Source organism: Gopherus evgoodei, chromosome 10, assembly GCF_007399415.2.
Source record: "Gopherus evgoodei ecotype Sinaloan lineage chromosome 10, rGopEvg1_v1.p, whole genome shotgun sequence".
NCBI lineage: Eukaryota > Metazoa > Chordata > Testudines > Testudinidae > Gopherus > Gopherus evgoodei.
In genome coordinates, this window is record NC_044331.1 from 7,108,551 (window position 1) to 7,133,845 (window position 25,295).

The window sequence follows — 25,295 nt, forward strand, 5'->3', positions numbered from 1 at the left end:
TTTCAGTGGACATTGGATCAGGTCTCCTTCTGGAACTTGTCCCTCTGTTGGTGAGCACTGACTGACATCAGTGGTCCCATTTGAAGTCATGCAGTGCTTGCCAGGGTAACTCGGGCCCACAATCAGGCATGTTGCCCTTTTGAGAAAAAGAGATAAGGGATCATTCTTCAACTTCAAAAGTTAGGTCGGAAATAGGTTCGGTCAGTTTTATTGAAGGTGTCAGGACCCTCCCCGGAAATACTCCCTGAAGGGAAAACAGAAAATGTTTCTGTATTCCTGTGTGTGCGGTCTCCTGGTTAGTATGTTTCCCATTAGATTCCCCATTGACTCGGCGGGCTTTAATCCCGTCGTGCAATATGTCTAGTGTGCTGAGGTTTCATGGCAGCTTGGGTGTTACTGCTGTCTACACAAGACCATATGGCAAGGGGAATTCACAAGCACTTGAAACAAAATGGATATTAATGAAATACTTAGAACCAAAGAGCAGGGTCCAGGGGAAACCTTCCCAATCCTCCAACTGCTCTGCACTGGGGCTTTCTCCCAAGCACTATTCAATCAGCTTAACAAATCCTTATTTAGCATGTTGAACTTGAGACTGATTATTTGGGGAGCAGGGTGGTTTAAGGCAGCACATATTTAATGTATTGCTAATAGCCGTCTCCCATCTGCCCAAGCCCAACTGGATTCAGCAGATGAGTGACCCTGACACATACGTAGCTTGTTCCTTAGCAGATGCACATTGATTACCCATGACACATGTAAAAGGAAGTGGGTTTTCTGTGCAGGAGAGGGTTATTTTTAGGGATGGCAAAGCAGAGCTAGGGGACAGGTGAGTTTCTTGGAGTTTATATTATATGGTAACTTTAGGGATCCTTCTGTGTATATGGTACTAAAAATGAATCTTGAGCTAAATAAAGGCTCTGAAGTGTTTATTAGCGCATGTTAGGTTTATCACGCAGTCAAAAGTTAACATCTTCTGTACGGGTGTGGAACTCACCCCTGCGGCACTGTTGCTGGTCGGCCCTGGGAATTAGCTCATCCAGCCTCTGGAGCACCCTCTGCGGGCCGGTGTCCTGCTGCTGCGTGGCCCCCCTGTCCCTCTAAGACCCAGTGCCCTGTTATCTGGAGTGCTGCCGCCTTGAAGTAGTCCCTTTTTCTCAGGGTTGCACCTCCCTGGGGAACCCCGAAACACTATCGCCACCTCTCCTCAGTCGTAGTCTACTGCCAGTCACCAACTAGCCCCCGCTCCCTGGGGCAGACTGCAGTATAAGCCACTCATCACAAGCAAGGTTGGATTTGGACCTGCTGCCTTTGCCTACCCCTGGGCTGCCCTCTGCAATCCCCAGTACCTGTTGGCCTTCTGCTAGGCCGCAGCACGGGGCTTTCCAGGCTGGAGCTCCCCAGCTCCTCTGCCTTTCCCCAGCCCTGCTCCGCTCAGGTCCCTGCAGCCAGGTCCATCTCCCTCTACAGCTAGAGAAAGACTGCCTCTGGCTTCTGGCCTCAGCCCTCTTAAGGGCCAGCTGGGCCCTCATTAAGCCAGTCTCGGCCTGATTGGGGTGTGTCCCCCAGCTGAGGCTGCTTTCCCCAATCAGCCCCGCTTTTCCTTCTCTGCCACAGCCCTGTCCCCGGACTATTTTAGGCCTTTTAAGGCAGGAGCGAGTGACCATCCTGCTACACCTTCCAGTTAGTTAATAGTAATAATTATTGCATTCTGATGATGATGATTTATGGACTGCTAACAGCATGCCAGACTCTTTACCCACAAATGGTTATTATTCTTATTGTACTGCAAAGGCTGGTCTTTCTTCTCTTTCCCTGATGCTTTGAGAGTTATCCTTTGCTGACAGCTGGTTGAAATGAGAAGCCCAGGTGACCCCAGATATTGTGGGCATGCAGGGTCTAATCCTACAAAGTCCTGTGCACTTTGTGGGAATCACTACAGGCCCACTGGTTGAAGAGGATGCTTGTTGGAGATGCTTATCACCTCCCAAGATTAGGGCCTGTAGTAACTGAGTTTAACTGTTGTGTGTGTTATGTGGTTGTGCAGAACTGAGGTAGATGTGTGGGTCAGTAGTTTATACCAATGCTTTTCGCCTTAATGTAACGGAGGGAAACCTATATCCTAATGAAAGTCGTGACCAGGAAATAACAAACAATGGGCTGTTGTCTTAAACTTGTCTTCTGTTGAAGGATACCCCAAATCCTATCATGACTTTGTGTGACTCCTTGATAAGCATGGCCATCTTTAGGCAGTATGTGGCCTTTCCTATCATCCTCCAGAGTGTGATGCCATGTTAGCACAGGGGGGACTCTGTTTTCTTCCCAAATTATTGCAACACCCCACTGCATCATGCTAACAGTTTGGGAGAGCTAAAATAAAGACTAACCTGGACATTTGTCGAAAGGATCTCTCAGGACAATGCTCCCTTTTATTGTTTTTCTTTGACTGGAATGAATGACGGACAAAGCTCAGACTTAAAACTATTGGTCTGTGACACAGTGACTATATGCCAGAGGCTCATCACCTGTGCAGCTCCATCAATGGTTCCAATGGTGGGAACGCTACTGTAGATCATGCTGCAGTGTCCTAGACCCTTCCTCTCCATTCCTAGCCAGGACTTCCCTCCCTGGTTTTATAGTGAGCCCAGTGCATGCTGGATCAGGGGTTTATGGGATGCGGCATGAATTCTTGTGTGATTGATAGCTCTCCTAGTTCTGTACTTAACTAGTGAATCCCAGTGTCTTGATCTGGGCAGCTTAGAATTTGGCCTGTCGTCCCTTAGTATTCACTAATGTCACCAATTCTCCTTTCTGAATAGGTTGTTGAACTGGTCCCTCTGCTGCTATTAGGGTGATGGAGAAAATATGCACTAAAATTGGCACTGGGATCATCTCTGATGCTGGATGGTGTTTGCCAGCCTCTGTCGCGATCAGTTCTGATCCTGTCATTCTAACAGCCCTGCCTTTATTGGGGTTGTTCCTTTTCCTTTTGTGATGCTGGAAGGCAGAAACTTGAAATGAGAGGAGGCCACCTGGCGTATGTGCCAAGCAAAAAATCAACTTCCATAAAATGTTTGCTAGCCTGTTCTTTGCACTCTTTCAATGGAGAAATGAAGATAAAGTTAGTGGGGAAGTTAAGTCAAACCCACAGACTGGACGTTTGTGGTGGACACGGTAGAAGGCACTGACAGCACTGGAATAAAAAGCGCAGAGACAAGACCGGTTCTGGTGTGCGGCCGAATCCAAAGCCTACTGAAGCTGACAACAGACTGCCAGTGAGTGACAACGAGCATCCTGCTGGCCCCTGCTGTGATGGTGGGGACATTTCTACACATGATTGCGGAGCACGTAAATCGTATAATTGCAAGCCTCCCATCCTGCTTTCTTTGGCTGGGTGCAGGGTTTGCATGTGCAAATGCCTGGTGTGCAAACATCATTTCTGCACCCCCAGGCATGATCCCAAATTCAGATATGACCCCACAAGCGACACTTGTATTTGCTGTTTCTTGGCAGGTGAAGTGGTGGATATTTCTGCCAGGCTGGGTCATTGTGACCTGTGCCTGCAGTGCGCCCTCTCAGCGCTGAGCTGTTGTGATCTCATTTTGTGTCTTTGTTTCTCTTCTTCCCTCCTTCAGCTATGTCAGACTTCCATATTCACCCTCAGAACGCAGTCGTGGAAGAAGGTGGTGTCGCAAGGTTCCAGTGCCAGATCCATGGTTTACCAGAGCCTGTAATCTTGTGGCAAAAGAATCGAGTTCCCATCAACACGGACAATGATAGGTAAGAGACATAGAGGTAACTTATTACTGACCTACACCCACATGTTGGAAATAGCACGCCAGAGGCTCTCTTGCAGGTCGAGAGAGATGCAAATGCACTATCTGGGCCCACTGCACATCAGAGCGTGGTTCACCTGAAAGAAGGCTCTTTTCTTGTGTTTCTGCCTTGGAAAGGCATTTACATCTATGCCATGAGCTCCATCCTCCTGGCTCAGGGTGGTGGAAAAATTTGTATATTGGGAGAGTGCTGAGAGCCATTGACCTAAACTGTGAACCCTGTATATGATGGAAACCACTTCAAGCCAGGGAGTGCGGCACCTCTAGTTCCAGCACCTATGCTTCTGGCTTGGGGATGTGCCGAATTAATGTATCCTAAGGCTATCACGGGTTGGGAACATACTGTCCTGGCCACCCTGTATAGCCTTAATCACTTTCTGTAGGGCCTCTTCCTGAGCCAGTATGGCAGTCACTGTCCATGTTTTGTCTCAGACGGGAGAGGTTTTGTAATCAGTTTTCCATACACCATATCTATCTCTGCACTTCGCTCCCACTGCAAGTTGATTCTCCCCTGCTAGGAGCCCTCCACAAGGGACAGCTCACAGAAGTTAGCGCTCACTAGCATGACAAAGCGTTGTACAATAAGATCTTTTTATGGTCTGGAAGGTTTAAAATACAAATCTAATCACTAGCCTGGCCTTCCCAAGTGTGCTACATTGTAATACCCCAGCCTGGCAACGAGACCAAAAGAAGGGTGCCAACAGAAGACCTTTTTAGCTCTTTCCCATTCAATCCTCGTTAAAGAAAAAACAAAATCACTTTTCCCTTCTTGCCCTGTCTGAAAACTTGAATGGCATATCCTTGCTTCCTTTGTTTGACAGTCTTCCCCCTTTGCTTAGGAAGTGCCGCTAAGCCTGTTTTGATCTTCTGAGTGTCGGCGTGGAGTGAAGGGACAGGTGGCAGGCCACCCTAGTCTTTGAGAAGAGTTTCAGCACGTAACAGGAAACGCATGATGTGCTGGCTCCAGTCTGTGATAGTCACAGCTGCAGCCAAAGAACCACAAAGCAAGTCTTCCCGGAGCCAATCCATCACGGCACACCTTGATCATGTCTTGATGTCCGCACACTGGGGAGAGATGAAACCAGGAAGCTGTAAATATTTTTCTGAAAGGCCCCTGTTTTTCAAACATCAGCTCAGCATCAGAATGTGACTTGGTTCCTTTGGAGCTAAAACAAAACACACGTGAACCAGAACAATACTTGACCTTTTCAGCTCTACTGTGAACTTATAGAAGCACCCAAGAGACCGACCACAGAGTTTAAAATTGCAACGGTCTGATTTTCCTGGTGTATTCTATCTACCCGTTTGTAGCCTACTAGCGTTATGTCTACACTGCAATAAAAGACCCTGGGCATGGCCATGGTTGGCCCGGGTCAGCTGACTTCGGCTCGCAAGGTTTAGGCGTCAGGGCTGTAAACCTGCAGTGTAGACTTTGGGCACACTGGAGGGGGAGCCTGGGCTCCAGCCAGAGTCTGAATGTCTACACTGCTATTTTTAGCCCCACAACCCGATCCTGAGTCAGCTGACCTGGGCTCTGAGACTCTGAGCTGCAGGGTTTTTGTGGCAGTATAGACATGCCCTAGGCTTTATTCTTCTACCTAACTCACTTTGAATAGTACTTACTGATCTCAGTAGCTCCATAAGGGTGCTTCCTAGCAGGATGCATGGCACAGTGGGACTGTTTAAGGTGAGTACTACTCAATGTGAGTAAGGGCCACAGAATTGGGCCCTAATGTTTTTTGCGCTCATCAAAATGAGACGGTTAGAACCAGCTAGAGCAGGCCATGCCATGGGCAGATTTGTGAGCAAGTTCCTCATGTATCTGTTCCAGAGATGCACGGGGCTGGCACTGCAGTGCCAGAATAGACTGCCAGGTATGTCCACATCCCCAGACTGCTAACACTGGCCACGCATCTGGTAGGGATTTGAGTGAGACCACCACATCTCACTTTAACTGAGGCTCGAAAGGAACAGCCACAGAATCCAGTGCTCTGATAACCAAACCCATTTGCCCATCTTGCCCTCTACTTTTCCTTGGGTGAAGGAGGAATATTCAGATGCTGTCAAAGGAGCTAGTGTAGGCTCCTTCTACCTGTGCTAGGCATCCTGATTTTGAACTGATTCTGCTTTTTTTAGGATGAAGGTTGGCCAGCAGGTTTTTAACATTAATTCAGTCCATAAATCGTGACATTTGTAATCTCTGACACCAAGGGAACTTGGTGAAGAGGGTTGCTTCCTTTGTAGCTGAGTTGGAATTCTGCATTAATCCTGGTTGGTGCAATTCTGTGTATAAATTGCATACACATTTGTATGCTGAGTGTTACACTTTGAGGCTTTGAAGACAGAATAATAGCTTTGGAATTGAATCTTCTAATGTGGTGGGCAGATTGTTAACAAAAATGAAGGCTTCTGGTGGTATAATTCATCCAAGATAAAGGACATTTGAAAGTCCCAGAGAGATTGCAATCAACGGCAGTACGTCCAATACTGATTGCTGTCATGCTGTCTCAGACATTCAGCCGAGCCCTTGGAACCCACATTGGGAGCCGGTTGGAGACACTTAACCATATGCTGATCTAGAAAAGATAGTCTCAATCTTCCAGACAGAAATAATCATTAACTCATCAAAATGTAATGACCTACTACCAGCTAATTTAACGACTTGGTTGTTTAAAAAAAAGTCAGACAACCTATAATAAATATATATCTTTGTAACCCATGAACACACTCATTTAAGGTTATGCAGAACTGACTTGCAGAAAATTCAGACTTCCTAAAACCTAACTCGGTGTGTAACTCAGGCTGTTGTCATCACATAGAGCATTACAGCATGCAAGGAAGCATGTTATTTAGAGACTTCTGCGACATCAAGGTTAATCCCTTTGGGGTAAGGAGAGAACAGTATTTAAGCTTTAACTTTGAATTCCCTGGCTTTTGTTGATTTGTCAGATCACTGATGCTTTTCAATCTAGGTTGTTTTAGTTGTGTTTTAATCGTTCTATTGACATGTGGTATGAGAAGGTGTGAGCTTCATTCACACCCGTATCATGAGGATCCAGGAAGACAGAGATCGTTTTATTGGCAGCGTCTATAGTAACAGACACACGGCAGAAGTTCTGGTGTGTTTGGCCAATGAATGTGTTCAACAGCCCAACATGTTCCACATCATGAGACCAGGGTAAGGGGTGGACAAAAATCACCATTTGTGTAACCTGGTCTGGCTCCATGAGGCCAGACTGAGCCATCTTGCACCACATGGAACAGTGCTAGCGGGAAATTAGTGCTGAGGTGCGATGGCCATGTTCTTTTGTCTTTCAACCAATGAAATCTGAATAATCATGTTTTTGTTTGCGATAAGGCAGGGCTTCTCCCCAGCTTCCAAATGATTCTCTGCCATGCCCAAAGTCTCGTTGGGGCAGTTTTATTTCCAGAATGAAACCAACAAACAAAACCAGTTTCATAACTCACGCTTTGCCTCTCAGGCTTTCACTGCCTCTCCTCCTGGGGGTCTCTGGCAGTCCTGCTTCTTCCAGCTTCCTGCCTCTCTCTCACCTGCTGAGCCTCAGCCAGTTCCTTCTCAGAGCCAGCCCTTCACCGGAATTCCCATTAAAGCCCCAGGGGCCTCCTGCCCCCTTAATTGGCCCAGCTGGGAGCACCTGTTCTGGCACAGGCAAGCTGGATTTACTTCAGTTACAGGGATCAGCTGCCTTGGGACATTGTCTAAATTTGGTAACATGAAAACTACTATTAACGAAGTCAAGAAAACGATGCTGTGCTCAGTGGGGACGATTTCTCAAAACCGTTCACATCTCGCTAGTTCCCTCTCCGCAAACATTCTTCTTTGCTGGTGACTCCTATCTCTGGTATAGGAAGATGATATACCAGGGATGCCACCTTTGATGTGGAACATTCCAGTGGAGCTTGAGAGGAAAGTTCCTGCTAAAGGGACAGTGTCAAGATTAAAAAAAATCAGACCAGCCCCAAGCTATTCAATGTTTTATACCTTCCTTACGAGTGAGTGTTACTACTGTTAAACATGTAGGAAGGGAGAATGTCTCTTCAAAGCGGAGGATACATCCCGTGCATTATGAGACCGGAGATTAACATTGAAAGGATTTTTAAAAATATAGGCCCGATCCTTGAGTCTGGTTGAGCTTGCTTGGATGCTGTACTGGGTCGTGCAGCACCTGTATGTACCCCTAAACACTGGGGCTTGCGGGTGTCAGCATGGTCCCGACTGGCCTAGGGTAGGGCAGCCTCACCTGGGATGTGCAGTTCTGCTGCCCACCCACGTTGCATTCTGCAACTGTTTTTTCATTTGTTCTTTTCGTGTCTTCTAGGTACACGCTGCTTCCCAAAGGAGTCTTGCAGATTACCGGGCTCAGAGCAGAAGACAGTGGGATTTTTCACTGTGTGGCTACCAACATTGCCAATGTGAAATTCAGTCGGGAGGCCAGACTCTCTGTGTCAGGTTGGTAACAGTAAACTTGGTCGAGATGTTCTTTCACGCTTTCCCCTTCTATCGGTTGTTCTGGACCAGCTCAAGTTAACAGAGCTTTCGTGATAATAGTATTGAAAAGCTTTCTTCTGTCCACAAACAGTACATTCATTGTTCCTGCTTGTTGTTAGTTGCTGCCAGATTGGTCCATTTGATAGCAAATAAATCTGTCTCTTGGCCTTTTAATTAGGACCAATTGTTGGGCAGGTGGAGGAGGGAGGAAGAGGAAAACATGAGTTGTAGAACGAAGGAAGGGAGAATACATTCTTTCTGAAATGTGAAAGAGTCCCCATTTCCTTACAAACTTGGTCTACTCTGGAAGTAACTGCAACACGTGGCGCAATCAGTTATTTATCCAATCAGGGAAATATGTTCTCGTGCTACTTTACATCCTGAAGAGTACTGACATTTCAAAAACAAACAAACAAAAAAAGAACACAAACGATATTCAGAGCATTAAGTTGAGGTTTTATTTGGTTTTACTTGACTGAGGTGAAATCTGGCCCTGCTGAAGTCACAGGGACCAGGTTTTCACTCCTGATCTTACAGAAAACTTTAAGGGGAAATATAATGGCATATGAACTGTTTTCCAGAAGGTGACCTGTGCTGGTGCACAAAGTGTTATTTGCCCATACAGTTTTTGCACACTGCCACATGTGCAAACAAATGATACCATAAAAAACACACAACTGCTCTGCACAAATGGAGTATGCATGAGATTTACATGTGGAAATTCCTTCATTTTGTGATAAAGCACAAAATGAAGCAAAAATTCCACGCACTCTGGGGAGGATGGATTAAATTGCCTTTGAAAATATAGCCCACAATGTTTCCGTAACTTCATTAGAGTTCAGCTTGTCTTGTTTGTGGTGTTCTGTGGGCGATCCTTCTTTGGACTACCCTTCTAGCACACAAGTAACACTCTAGAGGCCTCTTTGAACAATTGGCTCATCGACAATTTCTGCCAGGCCAGTCAACCTAACATCAGTTGTGTAACCTTCTACTTAGCATTTGATCCAATGGTGTTTGGCCACTGCTTTAATTTTAAGCAGTGCTAGTCTACAAAACCTACTTCAGTGTTTCAATCACCCTCCCTAGTGTGATGAAAAGAAAATACGAAGTCAAATCGTGCACCCATAGCCTAGCAAGCAGTCAACAGTAGATGACAACTTAGAACTTTGTGCAAGAGAAGACACTCTCTGTCATCAGCTTCCCTTTAGAAAACAGGTGGTTTGCTTCTTGGTGGTTTCAAAGTGTCAGAGGTTCTTAGTTTCTATTGGTTGCATTCTTCCTCAGTGGCCACTTCTGGGCAAATAACCCAGCAGTCTGGATTTCTTCTTGGAGGTATAGAAACCTAATTTAAATGTAAATTTCAGATAAGGAATTATACTGCAGACCGAATAGTAATACGGGTGCCCATTTTTAAAAAATGCATATGTGAAATTGTGCATGGAAAATAGGTGTTCCATAGAGAAAATCACGCATGCAGATGGTCAGTCAGACACACAACTCCAGCTGGAATTGAATTAACCATTTTTTGAAGATACACAAGCAGGAATATAATCCAGCTTCGTCTGCTGTACCTGTACAGGTCTGTAGGGCTGACAGGTGAAATGAGGCATAAAAGCCATATAATGGTCAGTTGAGCGAGCCGGTCTGACTCCAGTTATACTGGAGAAGCAGGTCCATTGAGCAAGATTTTGGACATAGTCACTTCTGAGTGTAGAACAGCACTCTGAACAAACCAATTCTGGAATTTCTGGAGCTTTAGATGTCCCTTAATGCGATACAGCAGGGCAGGACTTCAGCATCTGTGGACAATCACCACATCTCATTACCAGGAGTCATGATCCTGTTGTTTCATACAACTATGCACACTGAGACCCAAGATCTGCCGAATTAGACTTGTGCTACCAAGCCTGCTGTAATCCTCAGACATGGCTCTGTGGTCAGTGACGGCATAGAGCTTGGGCTGTTCCTTTCCTGAATGCAAGATGAGTCTCTCGGCTGCATGTAAGAAAACAGCCTTTGGGAAATGGAGAGAGGCTGGTGCAGAGAGATGTTGTACATCACATCTGATGGGAGAAGAAAACGGCTTAACTGGTTCTGAAAGACCTGGTAGCATTGGAGGCCTGTTACAGATCTGCTTGCTTGATGTATGTGAACAGTAGCTGCAAGGAGGGGAAAATGAACAATAAATTATCTGCGGGCTGAAGTTCTGTTTAACAATTTACTGCTCTGAGTTATTATTTCACTCGAGGAGTAAAGTGCTAGCTGCTTTCATCTGACCATCTCTCACTCTGAATGGATATTCCCCTGGTTTCCTTTATGTGCAGCATTTGTAGTATTTGTTTTTCTTAAAGAAACAAATACCATGATGAATAAGTCAACACTATGCAGACTGCGCTGATATAAGTGCTATTTCACTAGCGGAAGTTACAGCATTATCATCAACGTGAGTACTACATAGATAGCATTTAAATGTGCTTTCACCAGTATAAGTGATGCACCGGCATAAGTGCATGGGAGTTGCACTGCCATAACAGAACACAAAATCACCTCGCAAACCTTTTCCTCTTCTTCTTGCCCTTGGATGTGATGGTGGCAGGGGGTAAGAATTACACCTATTGGCGTTCTGCCCATCACCGCCATAATTGGGGCTGTGAATCTATATTATTTGTCCACCTGCAAAGAAATGGACTCACACCAGTTTTTTATTGGAGCCTTGGAACATGGTTTCAGAACCAAGACTTTGCTAATGGATCAGAGGAGCTACAAGATGAAGATGGTTTCTGACAAGGGCTGCAGCACTGGAACAGGATGGACTGTCGATGTTTCTCACTGGGATGTTGATAAAAGAGAGACACCTGATGAGCAGGTTGCTGGTTCAAGAAGATTCATAGTTTGCTGCCGTTTCCCTGTTTCCTGGAAGCATGGTGGAGCTTAAGTCCCTCTCTGATAGAACTGCTCGCAAGACACTTTTTGATCAGTTTTGTTGTCCTTGCAAATTCTCCCACATGAGACGGTTGTACAAGAGGATGGACAACCTGCCTGCACCCCAACCTGCCAGTTAGCGCTGGTTTCCTCACTTTTAGACAATGTTGTGGTGTTGGAACTGGAAGAACTGGAGGATAGAACCACTGGGATTGCCTGCTGTGGATGTAGACCCTAAAGCATGCTGTCAGTCTCGCAGCTGTGTTCCCTCTCCTCTTCTGCAGCATGGGTGGTGGCCCCATGGCAGCACAAAGCACAGATGTTCCTTCTGTCCTATTGATTGATTATTTTCAAGTCCCTTCTTAGAGCAGATGTTCCCATGTGGCTTCCCTGCACTGACACCTTTCCTACACAAGCAGAGATTGTGCTGCTGCTGCTGCTGCCTTTTTAATCAAGATAGAAATGTCATTGGTGTGCGCTTTTCTTTCTCTAACCGAGTACTTGTCCTTATTAATGGTGCCTGGGACCTTTTACCAGCCTGAATATCCTTCTCTTTGGTGCTGCTGCCGCTGTGACTGGTTTCAGAGGTGGGGACTTTGTGCCTCAACCTAAGCCAGTTTCGTTTAGGAATGACACCTTTTTCCTTTTACTCCTCTGTGGTGTTTTGAAACCTGTTTGGCTCTGCTGCTAGCTTGCTCGCCTAGAGCTCTCGACCAAGAATCGCTCCTTCATTCCTGCCCCCTGGATCAAACAAATTTCCTGTGTGGTGCGGAGAACCTCCTGACTGATCATTTGCCAAGATCAGCTGCTCTGCATAGAAGGCTGGTGTTTTACATTTCCAGCCACAGTCAACATAGGCCCTGCTCAGCAGCTGCCTACCCTTTGCTTGCCCCTGTGCTGGCACCAGGGGAGGTGGCACTGGTACACTGCACTCTAGTTACTTCTGAATAGCAGGCGATGAAGCTGTAAGTGGCTCCCATCTGGCTTTGGCAGCCAGAGGAGCACAGTACAGAGCTGAGACGTGGAAGCACACGGGCAGTGGTGTTAAGGGGCATTCTGCCCACATAGGACAGGCCCTGTCAGGGTGCAGAGTGGAGCTGTGGCAGTAATATGTAGTATGCCCTCTGTTGTACTATATACTAACAGATATGCAGGCCATCCCCCAGCCTGCCTGGCCAGGTCCCCTCTGGGGCTCTGATGTACAGCTGGAGATGCTAGCCCTTTGCTTCTTGGGAACAGAGAGCAGCATGCTTCCCAGCCCCTGGGTCAGGGGCACAGGGAAGAAAATAGACTATTTGCATTTTGTATTTCATGAGCCATGGCAAGGCAAATGAGGTGGACCTCATCCCGTGTTCCAGTAACACAGAGGAATAGGTTGCCCTGCCCTTAGTTTATTATGGCACAGATAGTGGTCTCTTCCCTCCTGCCCCCTCAGGCCCCTGACCCTGCTTTATTTACTCTGAGTCTCCGCTAAGAAAAAATCCCTGGATCTTGCATCTTACCGGGCTGTTCATTCCTGTTCTCATGGTGAAGACAGTCACCCCTGTCATCTGATGGACATTTACATCCACACTGGATAAAGCAGGAGGGAAGACACCATCAGGAACAATCCTGCCTATGAAGAGAGAGGCATAAGATGATGTATGAGGTTTTGTCCATTTGTCCTTTCTACGGTTCAGTGAGCAAACTATGTTGCGTGGGGATAGAGGGGCTGGTGCAGATAAGAACTGACACCTACTTAAGCTGAACCCCAAATGGATCCTTCTGGGATTCAAAAGAGTTTGGACAACTTTTAAAAGAGTTCTGTTTCATTTTGGCTGCTGATCGTGCCCTTAAATTTCTGGTTCTGGACAGAACTGTAGGAATCTTGGAAAAGTGCTTTATTTCAGTGTTGGCCCGAAGTGAGAAGTACCAGGAATCTTGGGAGAGAACCTGTTCTTGTGAGATGTCCAACCCAGGGCTGCAAATCCAGGAGGGGTGCATGGCTTGCATAAGGTACAATGAAGTATTTGAGTTGGTCTCAGGGTTAAAACGCAGCATGGTGGGCCTGGAGAACTGGGTTCCTAGCCTAAATTGGACCAAGATTTTAAAAAATGGGCCCTGAAAGTTAGGTTCTTAAGGTAATATTTATGCATTTAAATAATGGTGAGCATCCATGGGCTTCAATGAGAGATGCTGTATGGTTTTAGTGCATTTGAAAACCAGGACTTTTTATTTAGGAGCCTAACTAAGAATTGAGGGGCGTCATTTTCAGAAGCATGTTCATCCTACCTAGTTCTTAGTCCGCGCTTTGCATCAATGGATCTTAAAGCGCTTTACAAAGATGATCAGTATCCTTATCCCTATTGGATAGGTGGTGAAACTGAGGCACAGGGAGGAAAGTGACTTGCCCAAGGTCACCCAGCAAAGCAGCAGCAGAGCTGGGAACAGAACCATGGTCTCCTGAATCCCACTCCAGAGCACTAGGCTAAACTTCCTCCCCTTTTCCTATGGAAGTCGACAATAAAGCTTCCATTGACTTCAGTGGGAGCTGAGTGAGGCCAGCGCTGAGTGCTTCAGAATAGGAGCCAAGCCTTGGTATTGTGATGCTGTGGAGATGCTTTGAACGGTGTTGAGATCCCTGGATAGAAAATCTCATTTTTCAAATCTTCTAACGTTTGCCAGTTGTTAAATGTAATTAACTGCTCTGATTCTCTTCAGAGATCAGTATTGCACAGAGTAGTAAGGAGCCAACTTTTAAGCCACACATGCACAAAGCGATTTTTCTTGAATCTTACCTCTTTAAAAACAACCCATCCTGTAGCTTTATCATCCCCTGTGCAGCAGCCGTATACATGATTAACAGATGAGCCACTCATTTGTGGTTGCTTCAGTATCACTGTAATATGCCCTGACTTCAGCCCCCGCTGCAGCGTGAAGCTAAAAAGTACAGGAGGAAATGAAATCTAGCCTTTGCAAAGACTTTCCAATGCAGCATTTCTGTCTGAATGATCTTTGCAGTCATAAGAAGCTCCATGTACAAGAGCCAGTAGTGGAGAGATCTTAAAGCAGAATAGCACAATATTAGTCGCAAATCAGATCCAAAGGAGCCTGGGCTGACTTAATTAAACCCTTCACCTCTTCCTACCCCCACTGCTGCCCTCAAACTCCTACGGATAGAAATTTTTGGATGTATTTCTCCATGCAGGTGTACAGAATATTCTTGCCACCGGCAATGGATTGTTGACATTCCTTAAACACTGCTTGACCTCACTGTTTGTGGAGTATAGCCTAAGTACAAGAGAGTGGGACTGCACCAGATCTGGACTTTGGTCATTCTGAAAAGCATATATCAAGCTATAACATTAAGCCTATGGGTTGTCATAGCTTTGGGCTGATTTTGTCTTTCTGGAATTGGGCCCAGTTTTCAGTAACGGCAAAGCTTTATTGTATGTAAGAAAGGGTTGTATCGTATTGATTCAAAGTGACGTGCTATTTGTCTGACAGGTAATGGGTCTAGTGCCCAGGGTATTATTTTTTTTATTGCATTTTGGTCATGCCCGGAGGCTTCAGCCAAGCTGAGGGCCGCATTGTACTGTACGCTGCATGTCCACATACCAAGCGACAGTGCCTGCCTTGAAGAGCTTGCAGTCCAACAAAGGACGTATTATTATTTCCATTTTACAGATGAGGAACTGAGGTTAAATGATTTACCCAACTACACACAAGGAGTCTGTGGCAAAATCAGGAGTTGAGCCCAGCTCCTTACATCCACACACAGATTGTCTGATACGTTACTTCACACCTCCTGTGCAGAGCAGACTGTTTCCTGGGGAGAGACGGCTCTTGCGGGCCTTCAGCTTGCACGGCGTGTGGCTCCGTGGAAAGCTGAAGCGCGTGGCGCGCTGAGATGCAGAAGTTCTGGATTGGAAGGCATCGCTGTTTTTGTTGCCTCTTCATGCATTCTTAGCTTCAAAGAATGGTCCTGGGCTCTAAGTGTTGTTGCCACGCTCCAGCGTTTCCAGGGTGATAGCAGTCACGCCTAGGTTTCTGGATCCTCAAGCGTACATCAGCTCTGCCTTATCTGCCTACCTCCCGGAAGATGATGAAAGGCTCAGAAATCAGTCAAATAACAGTACAGAGGAACACGCCTCCTCCAAATCATACTTCAAATCTATAGGAAGCATGAAAGGAAAGTTGGTCCTAGGAATATGGCACTGGGCTCTCACAAGATTTGGATTCAGTTCCCAGCTCTGCAATATGCTTCCTATGCAAGTCACCCAATGTCTGTGGGCCTCAGTTGCCCACCTGTAAAATGGAATAATACTTCCTCTGTTTGTCTTGTCTGTTTAGACTATGAGTTCTTCGTGACAGAGATTATCTTTTGCTAGAAGTATCTGCCTCCTCTAGCACAATCAGGTGACAGTCTAGGCACTACTGTGAGACAAGGAAATAATAATGGTACTGTAGCCCTGCCCACGAGACCTGTGACTTGTCATACAAAGTGCATCAGTGTGAATCAGTATGGTCCACCCCTTTACTGCAAACCAGAAAGGTTTTCTGATAAATGTTAACCATTTGTCCCGAAGTCAGAGGTGATGTCAAATGTTGTGGAAGGGACACCATGTGGAACCCGCTGTAGTATTCCTTGGGGGAATGTCCCTTTAAAAAGATCCCTGGAAGGAGAGACTTAGAAGCAGCCCCTTGAGCAACACCAGGGGTCAGAGACAGGAGCCTAGCCAAGTTTGGGGCCAAAGCACATGGCCCCAGCAGCAGTAAGAGATGGCTCCTTTACAGGCGGCTCTCAGCTGTTCTGGATGCTGTGAGCCGCCACATGAAGTGGGGGAGGCTGCAGCTTCCCCTGCATTTGGCCAGTGCCTACCATGTTATGGACTACCACAGTCTGAAGTCCGTGGGTGTAACTTACAAGGGGGCAGCGAGAGGTGAAACAGGAAAAACAGTTCACGCGAGGGCAATCAAAGGTGAAAGATGAAGCAGCCCTTTCCCGATTCGGTCTCACGTCTCCTTACACTTTCCTTGTAGCTGCTTTCCTTCCTCTAAACCACTTCTCCTTTCCACCCGTGTCACATACATCAGTTTACACCCACCTATTGGCATGCACTTTCACCAGCCATTTTGTCACCTCTAAATCTGCTCTGTTTCTTTTAACACTGCTTTTCAACAGAGATGGTATTTGGTCCATACCATTACAGATGACTTGGGCACCGCGTGCATTTTAGTTAAAACCTTGGCTCATCCATTGCTAATCAATGCTGTTTTTCTTATACTTTGCATATGTGCAGTATATGAATTGGATTTACAGAACGTGCTTGTGGACTGGTCATTTCTGTCAGGAGTGTTATCATGGAAATGTCAATATGCATATTTAAGGTACACTTCAACCTACACCTGTTATATAGGCAACGTCCTTGTTTGGTGTCACTAGTTAGTGAATGCATGTGATGAAATCATTCATTCTGGATTACTTGGGTCACGTCCTGCTCCCATTAGGCTTCATGTAGATGAATTGAGCCCTCGTGGGTTATCACTGTACTCTACAGTGTCACATGTTGCAGTTAAGCACTAAAGCTTGGTAGGTCTCAGTTAACAGTGAGTATATCTTTGCAGGCTCCCATTCTACGGTTTACAAGGATCCCATGATTCTTGTCGGCCCAGAGAACCTCACCCTGACTGTGCACCAGACAGCTATCCTGGAATGCATTGCAACTGGAAATCCCAGGCCCATTGTGTCCTGGAGTCGACTAGGTAAGCAACTGAGTGGCAGGAATTTCTTGGCACTGTTCATTGTCCTTACACGGGAAATAATTATGTGCCATTGATTATTTATTGCACCGGACAATTCAGCCTTCTCTTTACTCTTCAGGTTAATTGTAGACTCAGAACCCCTTTTATCTTTTTGTCTAGGGTTTGTACTGCCTTCCGAGTTCCTATTTCAACTTGTTATTGAGGTGGGCTGGTTGAAGCCAGACATTTTATGAAAGGTGATAATTTTAGCTTTCCAAAAAGTGACAGCGTTTTCTTTAGTTGCAGCGAAAGCATCAAGGTTGACTCCAGAGAAGTGAATTCATACACAAACATGTCTTCCAAGTAAAACAGACTTGAGAGAAACTGTCTGTCTATTGAGTGGTTTAAAATAAAACCAGGGAATGGGAGTGGTTAATAGTTGCACACATGAAGCTCTGAAGAATAGATTCTCAGTGGTGAGATCAAGACTATTTGTTAATCAGCATGAAAAACTGAGTCACTGTCAAATTCCATCATGCGAGTGGAGTAGTGCGGTGGTTTTTGCAATCGAAAAATGAATGTTATTTTAAGCTCTCCCCGTTTGACGTTAGCCCAGATAAATGCATAGAGTGGAAGGGTGCTTTCACATTTAACTGCCAAGCAGAAGTCTTTCCCAGATAAATAGTTGATGGCCTTTGTGTTGCACTCTGGTACCTGAAAATATATGTGTATTTGATCTGAACCTAGTGAATATTTCCAGACCTTTGAGCTGTTCCTCCTCGGAGAAGCACATTGCAATCATTTCATTCTCAGAAGATCTTCCCACCAGGATATTACATGTTCTCCAAAGTGGCTATGCAGGGTTATGGGCTACGTTTTGGGGAATGAAACACACTCTAAGTAGCTATGCTCACCCTAGACTTCAGACACACACCTTGCTTTTTACTCATGAGACTCTGGTTCTCAGAATTTGATTAATGGTTGTTAGCTTCCCAGTCTAGAGCCTTGAGGGAAACAGAAAGAATACACTTATATAGTGGTAATCTAGAAAGATTTTTTTTCACACTGCCTTTTCCATTCAGATTCTATAGACTGTTAATATCCAAGTCTGTCGCTAACTGACCTTTTCCCCCGAGCAATAATCGTCACACTGATGTTGTTTTAAAAGCCTGCTGGATATGCTATGCCACGGTGTTGCAATGTTCTTTTGGGCACAAGGCCGCTCTACCTTGACTCTCAACTATAATAAACTACTTTATAATTGCCCTAATTATATCAGCTCATTGGCTTGTTCAAAACACTTGTCTCCATAGAATGGTGTAGTAATGAAGATATAATAGCGTCAAGCCATATTACTCCGTATAGATTCAGTCCAACACTACCATCTATCAAAAAAAAACCCAACTCCTCTCTCATGGCATTTGCTGTAGAGCTACTGAGTCAAAAGAAAACCTCACTGTTTTTATTTCCACGTAAGTGTGAATGCTTCCTCCTCATTCTTTTGTCAATTTCTACAATGATGTGAAAGGTTCCTGACGGGTTAATGGATCTAAGGATCCTTTTGGCTCTTTTTTGAACTATCTGAATAACGTTTGAAAGTATCAGACATATTCTTTCGCGTTCTTGGGCCCTCACAGTCAGGAGGAGGGGAAAGGAGACAACACAACTTTGAAAGGACTCCAAGTTGGACCAAACCAGTTGGAGGAGGCGGGGGGACATCGAAGAAGAGGTATTTTCATGCCTCATTGAGTTTATACACGTGTAGCTTCCTCGTGTATGAAGTTTACCTGTCTGAGGCACCTCCTAAGATGCCAGTTCATGAAGAGTAATTGCAGGAGGATTCCTCTCAAATAGCTGTTAAAGCAGTACAACTTGGAGAAAAAACTTTCCACACAGTACCAAAAACTATAAAATATATGGCAGTGGGGTCTTAAATGGAGGCAGCCAACTTAGATTAGGCTCAGTTCAGTTTTATTTAAATAAAAACTAATATAAATGAATTATTTTCACACTATTTTTTTAAAAATCAGGAAAAGTCCCCATTGAAGTATTTCACTTTTGCAGGATTTTGCCATTTCATGGGGGTCCTTTGCACCCCTCAAATTTTGTTTTACTCAGAAATGAGCATAAATGTGAATTTTTGCGTCATTTTCTGTGTAGAAGCTGTCTCATCTTAAACAAATGGAGCCACTTTTTGCTCTGACTTTGCCAAAAACCTGGCTGATTTTCAGTGGGAAATGGACCCAGTTTGGTTTGGGAAAAAAATCACTCAAATCATGGGTCAATTTTTGAATGATATGCAATAAACGTTTACTTTTATTTCCTTGTGAATATTTTGTATCCCTCTACCACAAAGGTCTTTGCAAAGTGAAATGTTTGCAAAGTGAAATGTTCATTAGAGGATTTGTTCCGAGAGATGTATAAAATCGTTAAGGTTTTGGTTTGTTCAAGAAAGATAAGATTTGTCCTTTCACAACTACACACTCAAACCTGAACCCATCCAAAATGAATCTCCAGGGAACTTATTGCAAAGCCAGCAGAATGAATAATGATTCTTAATATGATACGTATCCGCTTATCCTTTAACTGACAAGCTGCTGATCTGGCCTCCATCAAAGGTACTGAGACAAAATAACACACTATTTAGAGAGATCTAGAAAAGTGAGACAAGAAAGAAAGGGCAGTGATTATCTGATAGCGTTATACAGAACTTGTCAGAAAGGGTTACACAATGGGAAGGAAATTACTAAAGAGAGAGCCATTCAACACATAAACCATACAACAGTTGTAGGAGCCAATTAATTGGTAACTTATTGGACACAGAAGCTTGCAATAGATGGCTGACTGGTTGACAGGAGCACCATTCCCTAAAGTGTTTAGAAATAATAGAGTAAATTTCACCACTTCACACACTGAATAGTCAACTGTTGCAATGTATTCTAAATATGCTAATACATGGTGCCCAATGTCCGACGGAGTAGAAGACCCATGTGTCTAAAAAGTAGAAGGCTACTATGCCAGGATACAAAGAATTCACAAAAGACCTAAATGGTCAACATTAGAAAGTTGTTACTTTCTTTCCACTTGCTACTTATAAAAGAAAGGCATCCGCGTTGTTGCATATTCATATCGCCTGGCACGTTTTAACGAATTCCTGTAATTGGTGCTGATGTGCCAGTCATTTGCTTAGTAAACAGAACAATGGAATCCGTTACAGTGAAAGAGCATCCCAGATACCTTGGAAAATTAAATAACTTCTATCCCAAATTGCAGGGATCTTTCATCCAGATTTCACTCTAACAGGAAATTTTAAAACTTTACTTGAGCACTGCAAGGAGGTTATTTGAGGGTATCTCCTGTTTGGAGTATAGCCAGCTTCAGTGTGACCAGTGTTTATTAATTAGTAACCCAGCCGCTCTTCACTACCAGCCGAAACTCACACCTTAAAAACAACATGCCATTTAAGGTCCTATCAGTATTCCACCCTGATGTTCGCTAGTTGGTTCATAGTGTTGTTTTGTCACAATCACATCAATATAAAGTGAAATGGAAATGACCTAATTCTGCAGTCTCAGAGTAGGCCCACATACTTCGGGCTCAGTTCCTTCTATGGCCCCTGGAGAAGCCGCGTGACACTGGGACTCATAATGGTGTTTCGTCTCCTGCTCAATCAGACAGCTTGCTGGATGTCAAGCGATGGTCCGTGAACCACCTGTTCTAGAGGTTCATTGGTGGTTCTCTGATTCACTAGTCATCATGTCTAAGAGACTATAGTCTAGCAGACAGGGAATGTCACAGGATAGGAAGATGTGGGAGGTCCACAAGATGGTTTTTGTCTTACAAAGTCATCCATAGAATTAAAACATTAGAAAACTGCTGGCATGGCTGATTTCAGAGGATGCAAAATGTCCTGCTTATTATTCGAGAGGTTGTTGTGGAAGGCACTGTTGCATGTAAATTTGCTGGACTCCTTGGGCCTCTGTGAATGCTGGTTCTAAAAGGGAAAGAGAGGTGCTCGGTACCTTGCAGAAGGCACACAGTACGCTGTAGATTCGCACCCTGTTCCGGGTAGGCAGTTTGGAGATCTGAGCCCCCGTCTCCATTTGAGTCTGACAGATGGATTCCAAACTTCTGTAGTGCATGTGGTGGTTTGAGCTATTTCACCATCCCAGAGGAAAGTGCAGTCTAGTCACAGAGCTCAAGGGAGAGCAGGGGGCTGGCTGCATGAGGAATACCACCTTCTCCTCCCTGTGCTCTGGGAAAGGGTGTCTCAAGTCTTCTGGGCTGGCATTGCAATGGGCAGCTATTGCAGCACACCCATCGTTCTGCATCAGTCCTCTTGTCCTTGCTAAGAGCGTGAGGCTTCCGAGGCATTATCACAAGCCAAGTAATGGTACGTTCATGTTCTGTTTGGGTTCGGGTTTGCCAGACTGGTTAGACTCAGAAGTTAGACTGGCTTCTTTGGAGATTGGCCAGTTTCCTGTTGTTTTAAAGAGTGGATAGCTCTTCAGCAAGCTTTGGCAAACAGAATACAGTGAACAAGCCCGCCCGGATTGGCTCTCTGCTGCTCGCTGATTCAAAGTAAGTTAAAGGTCATGTCAAAAATTTCACTCCTCTGAGCCCCTGTAGCTTCGGGAGCCAAGCAGCAGTGTTTAGAGCAAATTAGCTCTATCCTCACCTTGGCTGGGGCAGGATGTTTTTCGTCTTTGTGATATAGCCTATTGCAGTGATTGTCAACCTTTTTTTCATTTGCAGACCCCTAAAATTTTCAAATGGAGAGAGGGGGCCCCTTTGGAAATCCTAGACGTAGTCTGCAGCCTCCCTGAGGTCCATGGACCCCCCCAGTTGAAAACCACTGTTGTATTGAAAGACAGGGACCTGGTGATTAAAGTCAGGAAAGCAGGTTTCCTGGGTTGTGTTCCTAGCCCTGTCATTAACTCGCTGAGACTGGGGGCAAATCTTGGTGTGGGGTTTCCCTCTCTACACAATGGGTTTGAGAATATGCATCGACCGTGCCAGGGGGTTGGCAGATGCAGTTCATGTTTGTGGCGCCCTCTGTGGTCATCAGAGGAACGGAGCCAGACCTCTGCAAAGGATTATTTTCGTGCTCTCTCTGTGACTGTGAGATGGGCCTTGATGATAACACTGAGGGCTAGATCCACATGCACCTAACTCCAGGAGAGGGGTCATGGCTGTGAATCCTGAGTGGAGGGAGGCACCACACTCTGGTCCAGCTGTGGACCGAAGTCACTCAGAAGGACGGGGCTTGGGCCAAACCCCACCCCATGGCATTTCTTACACTACATTGTTCAGGGCTGTGAAAAATGTTATACTGTAATCAGGTCGACCTAACCCCCACTGTAGATGTAGCTAGGTCTCCTTCCGTCGACTTAGCTACTGCCTCTTGAGGGGGTGGGTTTACTACAGAGATGGAAGAACCCTTCCATTGCTGTAGTGTCTACATCAGTGCGTCTCAAAGCTGGTCCGCTGCTTGTTCAGGGAAAGCCCCTGACGGTCCAGGCTGGTTTGTTTACCTGCCACATCCGCAAGTCCAGCCGATCGCGGCTCCCACTGGCTGCGGTTCGCTACTCCAGCCCGATGGGGGCTGCAGGAAGCAGCACGGGCCGAGGGATGTGCTGGCTGCCACTTCCAGCAGCTCCCATTGGCCTGGAGCAGTGAACCGTGGCCAGTGGGAGCTGCGATCGGCTGAACCTGTGGATGCGGCAAGTAAACAAACCGCCCGGCCCGCCAGGGGCTTTCCCTACACTAGCGACTGCCCGACTTTGAGAAGCACAGGTCTGCACTACAGAATGCTGCTGTAGACAGACCCCGAGAGAGGGAGTGTGAATTGAGCCAGCAAATGCAACCGTTTATGGTTATTAGAGATGGCAAAACTTGCCTGACTTGAATCGTGGATGCAGTGTAGTTGTAGCCACGTCTGTTCCTGTATATTAGAGGGACGAGGTGGGTCAGGGAATATCTGTTATTTGGATCAATTTCTGTTGGTGAGAGAGAGAAGCTTTCGAAGCACACAGAGCTCTTCACTACCTTTCCCAGAGCTGAAGAAGAGCTCTGTGTGGCTCGAAAGCGGGTCTCTCTCACCAGCAGAAGTTGGTCCCATTACAGATATTACCTCAGCCACCTTGTCTCTTGACTGGTGAATATGACCTGGGAGAACTTTATTCTTTTTTTGCTTAGAAAAAAGATAAATTTAGCTGGCAGGAGAAATTTCCTCAAACTCTCACACCGCTAATGAATAGATGGCAGCTGTAGAGACAAATGGAAACATATAGACACTGATATTTCGACTGCGCGGTGTATCTGACACAGCCTGGGTCTTCTATGTTTAAATTATGTAGCCCATGGTAAATAGCTTAATAACCCAGACTGGCATTCAAGTCACAGTTCTGTATTATTTCCTAATTCATTTATACAATCATACAGCCTACCTGCCCGGTACAGCCTGCTCACATATTTCACCTGTCCTACTTCCTCGAGAGAGAGATTTGATTTTTACACCTATTGTAAATACGGGCTTCGGAAAGGTCTGATTTAAAGATGAAATCAAGTTCAATTTGAATTTAATTCAGACCTTTACAGTTTGGTTTAAATGATATTATTCAAAGGGAACAGACCATTCTTATTGCTCATTAAACACTGGACAGGTCATGCTTTACTGTCCTTTTTATGGCTGAGCAATTTACTGCTGCAGCACATTGGCTAGCTATACAATTATTTAATGACATTGTTTTTCTCCATATGAAAGACTTAAGCACCTTTCACTGTAACGTAAATAATGAAGTGTCCAGGATCTGCCTGCCAGATGGAACAATGAAACCTTTGAGTTAAACATTTCCTGTAAAACATTGCAAAGAGCATGGGCAGGAGATGCTTCTGCAAATTTCAGGGCTTTGTGTCTTTCAATTCATAGTGCCTTTTCCCACTGCTTTCTGTCAAGGTGCCATCTAAAATTAGACTATTTATTTCTGCTGGTCTGATGGACAAACACATACTGCAGGATCTGCTGATTTTTTTTTTGTTGAAAGGCTTGGTTTCGTAGCTAGTGTCATCTTTTAGTGCTCCTGTTCTTGAGGTCTTAAACTGTCTTGGTGGTTTGGCTCCTGTGATATGTGCTTGTGCTTTTGGTGTAAAAAAAAATAAAATAGTTCCTGGAATGAGGAAGAAATTGCATGCCTAAACATAAGTAGAAACAAACCGAAGAAATTGGTAGATGCCAAATATATCACAGATGGCTTGCAAAGTGGCTTTTGGGTTGGGTGATTGTCAGGGCCGGCTCCAGGCATCAGCCGACTGAGCACGTGCCTGGGGCTGCACCTTGGGGCAGGGAGACTTGAGTATGGTTTTTTTTTTAAATTCATCGGGGCAGTGCTGGAGGGTTTTTTTTTGTTTTGGTGGTGTGGCACCCGGGGGCGGGGCTTTGGGTGACACGGCGCTCGGGGGTGGGGCTTGGCGCCACGCTGGGGGGCAGAGGCTTGGGGCTGCACGGCGCTTGGAGAGGGGCGGGGGCTTGGGGCAGCGCGGTGCTCGGACAGGGCGTGGGAGCGCGTTGCGGCGCTCGGAGGGGACGGGAGCTTGGTGTGGTGCTCTGAGGGGGCGGGGCTTCAAGCGGCGTGGCACTCTGAGAGAGGCAGGGCTTCGGGCGACACGGCGCTGGGAGGGTGGGGGCTTGCGCGGCGCTTGAGGGGCGGGGCTTCGAGCAGCATGGTGCTCGGCGGGGTGGGGGTTTCGGCGGCGCAGTGCTCGGGGGGTCAGCGGCACGGCGCATTTCTTTTTTGCTTGGGACGGCAAAAAGGTTAGAGCTGGCCCTGGTGATAGTTATTTGTCCCTTTCTGCTGGAAGAACAACTATACTGTAATTGACCAGCGTAGCCATTTAGTTGGTTTTCTGTAAGGCTGTGGCTGGCTCTGGATTCTTCACAGGTAGGATAAAGTCCCCATAAAAGCTCTTCATTCTGCACTACTATCCTACAGAAGGAATTTTCTTCCTGACCCCAGCTACTCAGCAGTTTATTGCCTGAAGCATGAAGACCAATAGCTACAATAAAAATTATAAGGTGTCTCAGCTGCTTGACTGCAGTGACCCAACCACATTTTGAATGTCAACAACTTCATTTCCACACTGATTTGCACATAGATTTCCTATCATTGGATTATAGTAGATATTGACACTGTATGCTCCATAGAGCCCTGAATGTTTGCAATCGGTGCCATTCACGGGCCCTTAGGTATAAGGCTCCTTGTGATTAAGACAACTTAGGAGTTATGCATCCAACTGCAGTAAAG

General features: G+C 45.7%; 1 protein-coding gene across 1 annotated transcript in view; it reads left to right on the forward strand.

The window, feature by feature from the left end:
- IGDCC3 (immunoglobulin superfamily DCC subclass member 3) overlaps positions 1-25,295 on the forward strand; it is a 169,546-nt gene that overhangs the window by 83,185 nt on the left and 61,066 nt on the right. Inside the window, exons 2-4 of the mRNA XM_030578350.1 lie at positions 3,636-3,780; positions 8,177-8,307; positions 16,876-17,013. Of these exons, the coding sequence (XP_030434210.1) occupies positions 3,636-3,780; positions 8,177-8,307; positions 16,876-17,013 (414 nt within the window). The remainder of the gene's footprint in view (positions 1-3,635; positions 3,781-8,176; positions 8,308-16,875; positions 17,014-25,295) is intronic.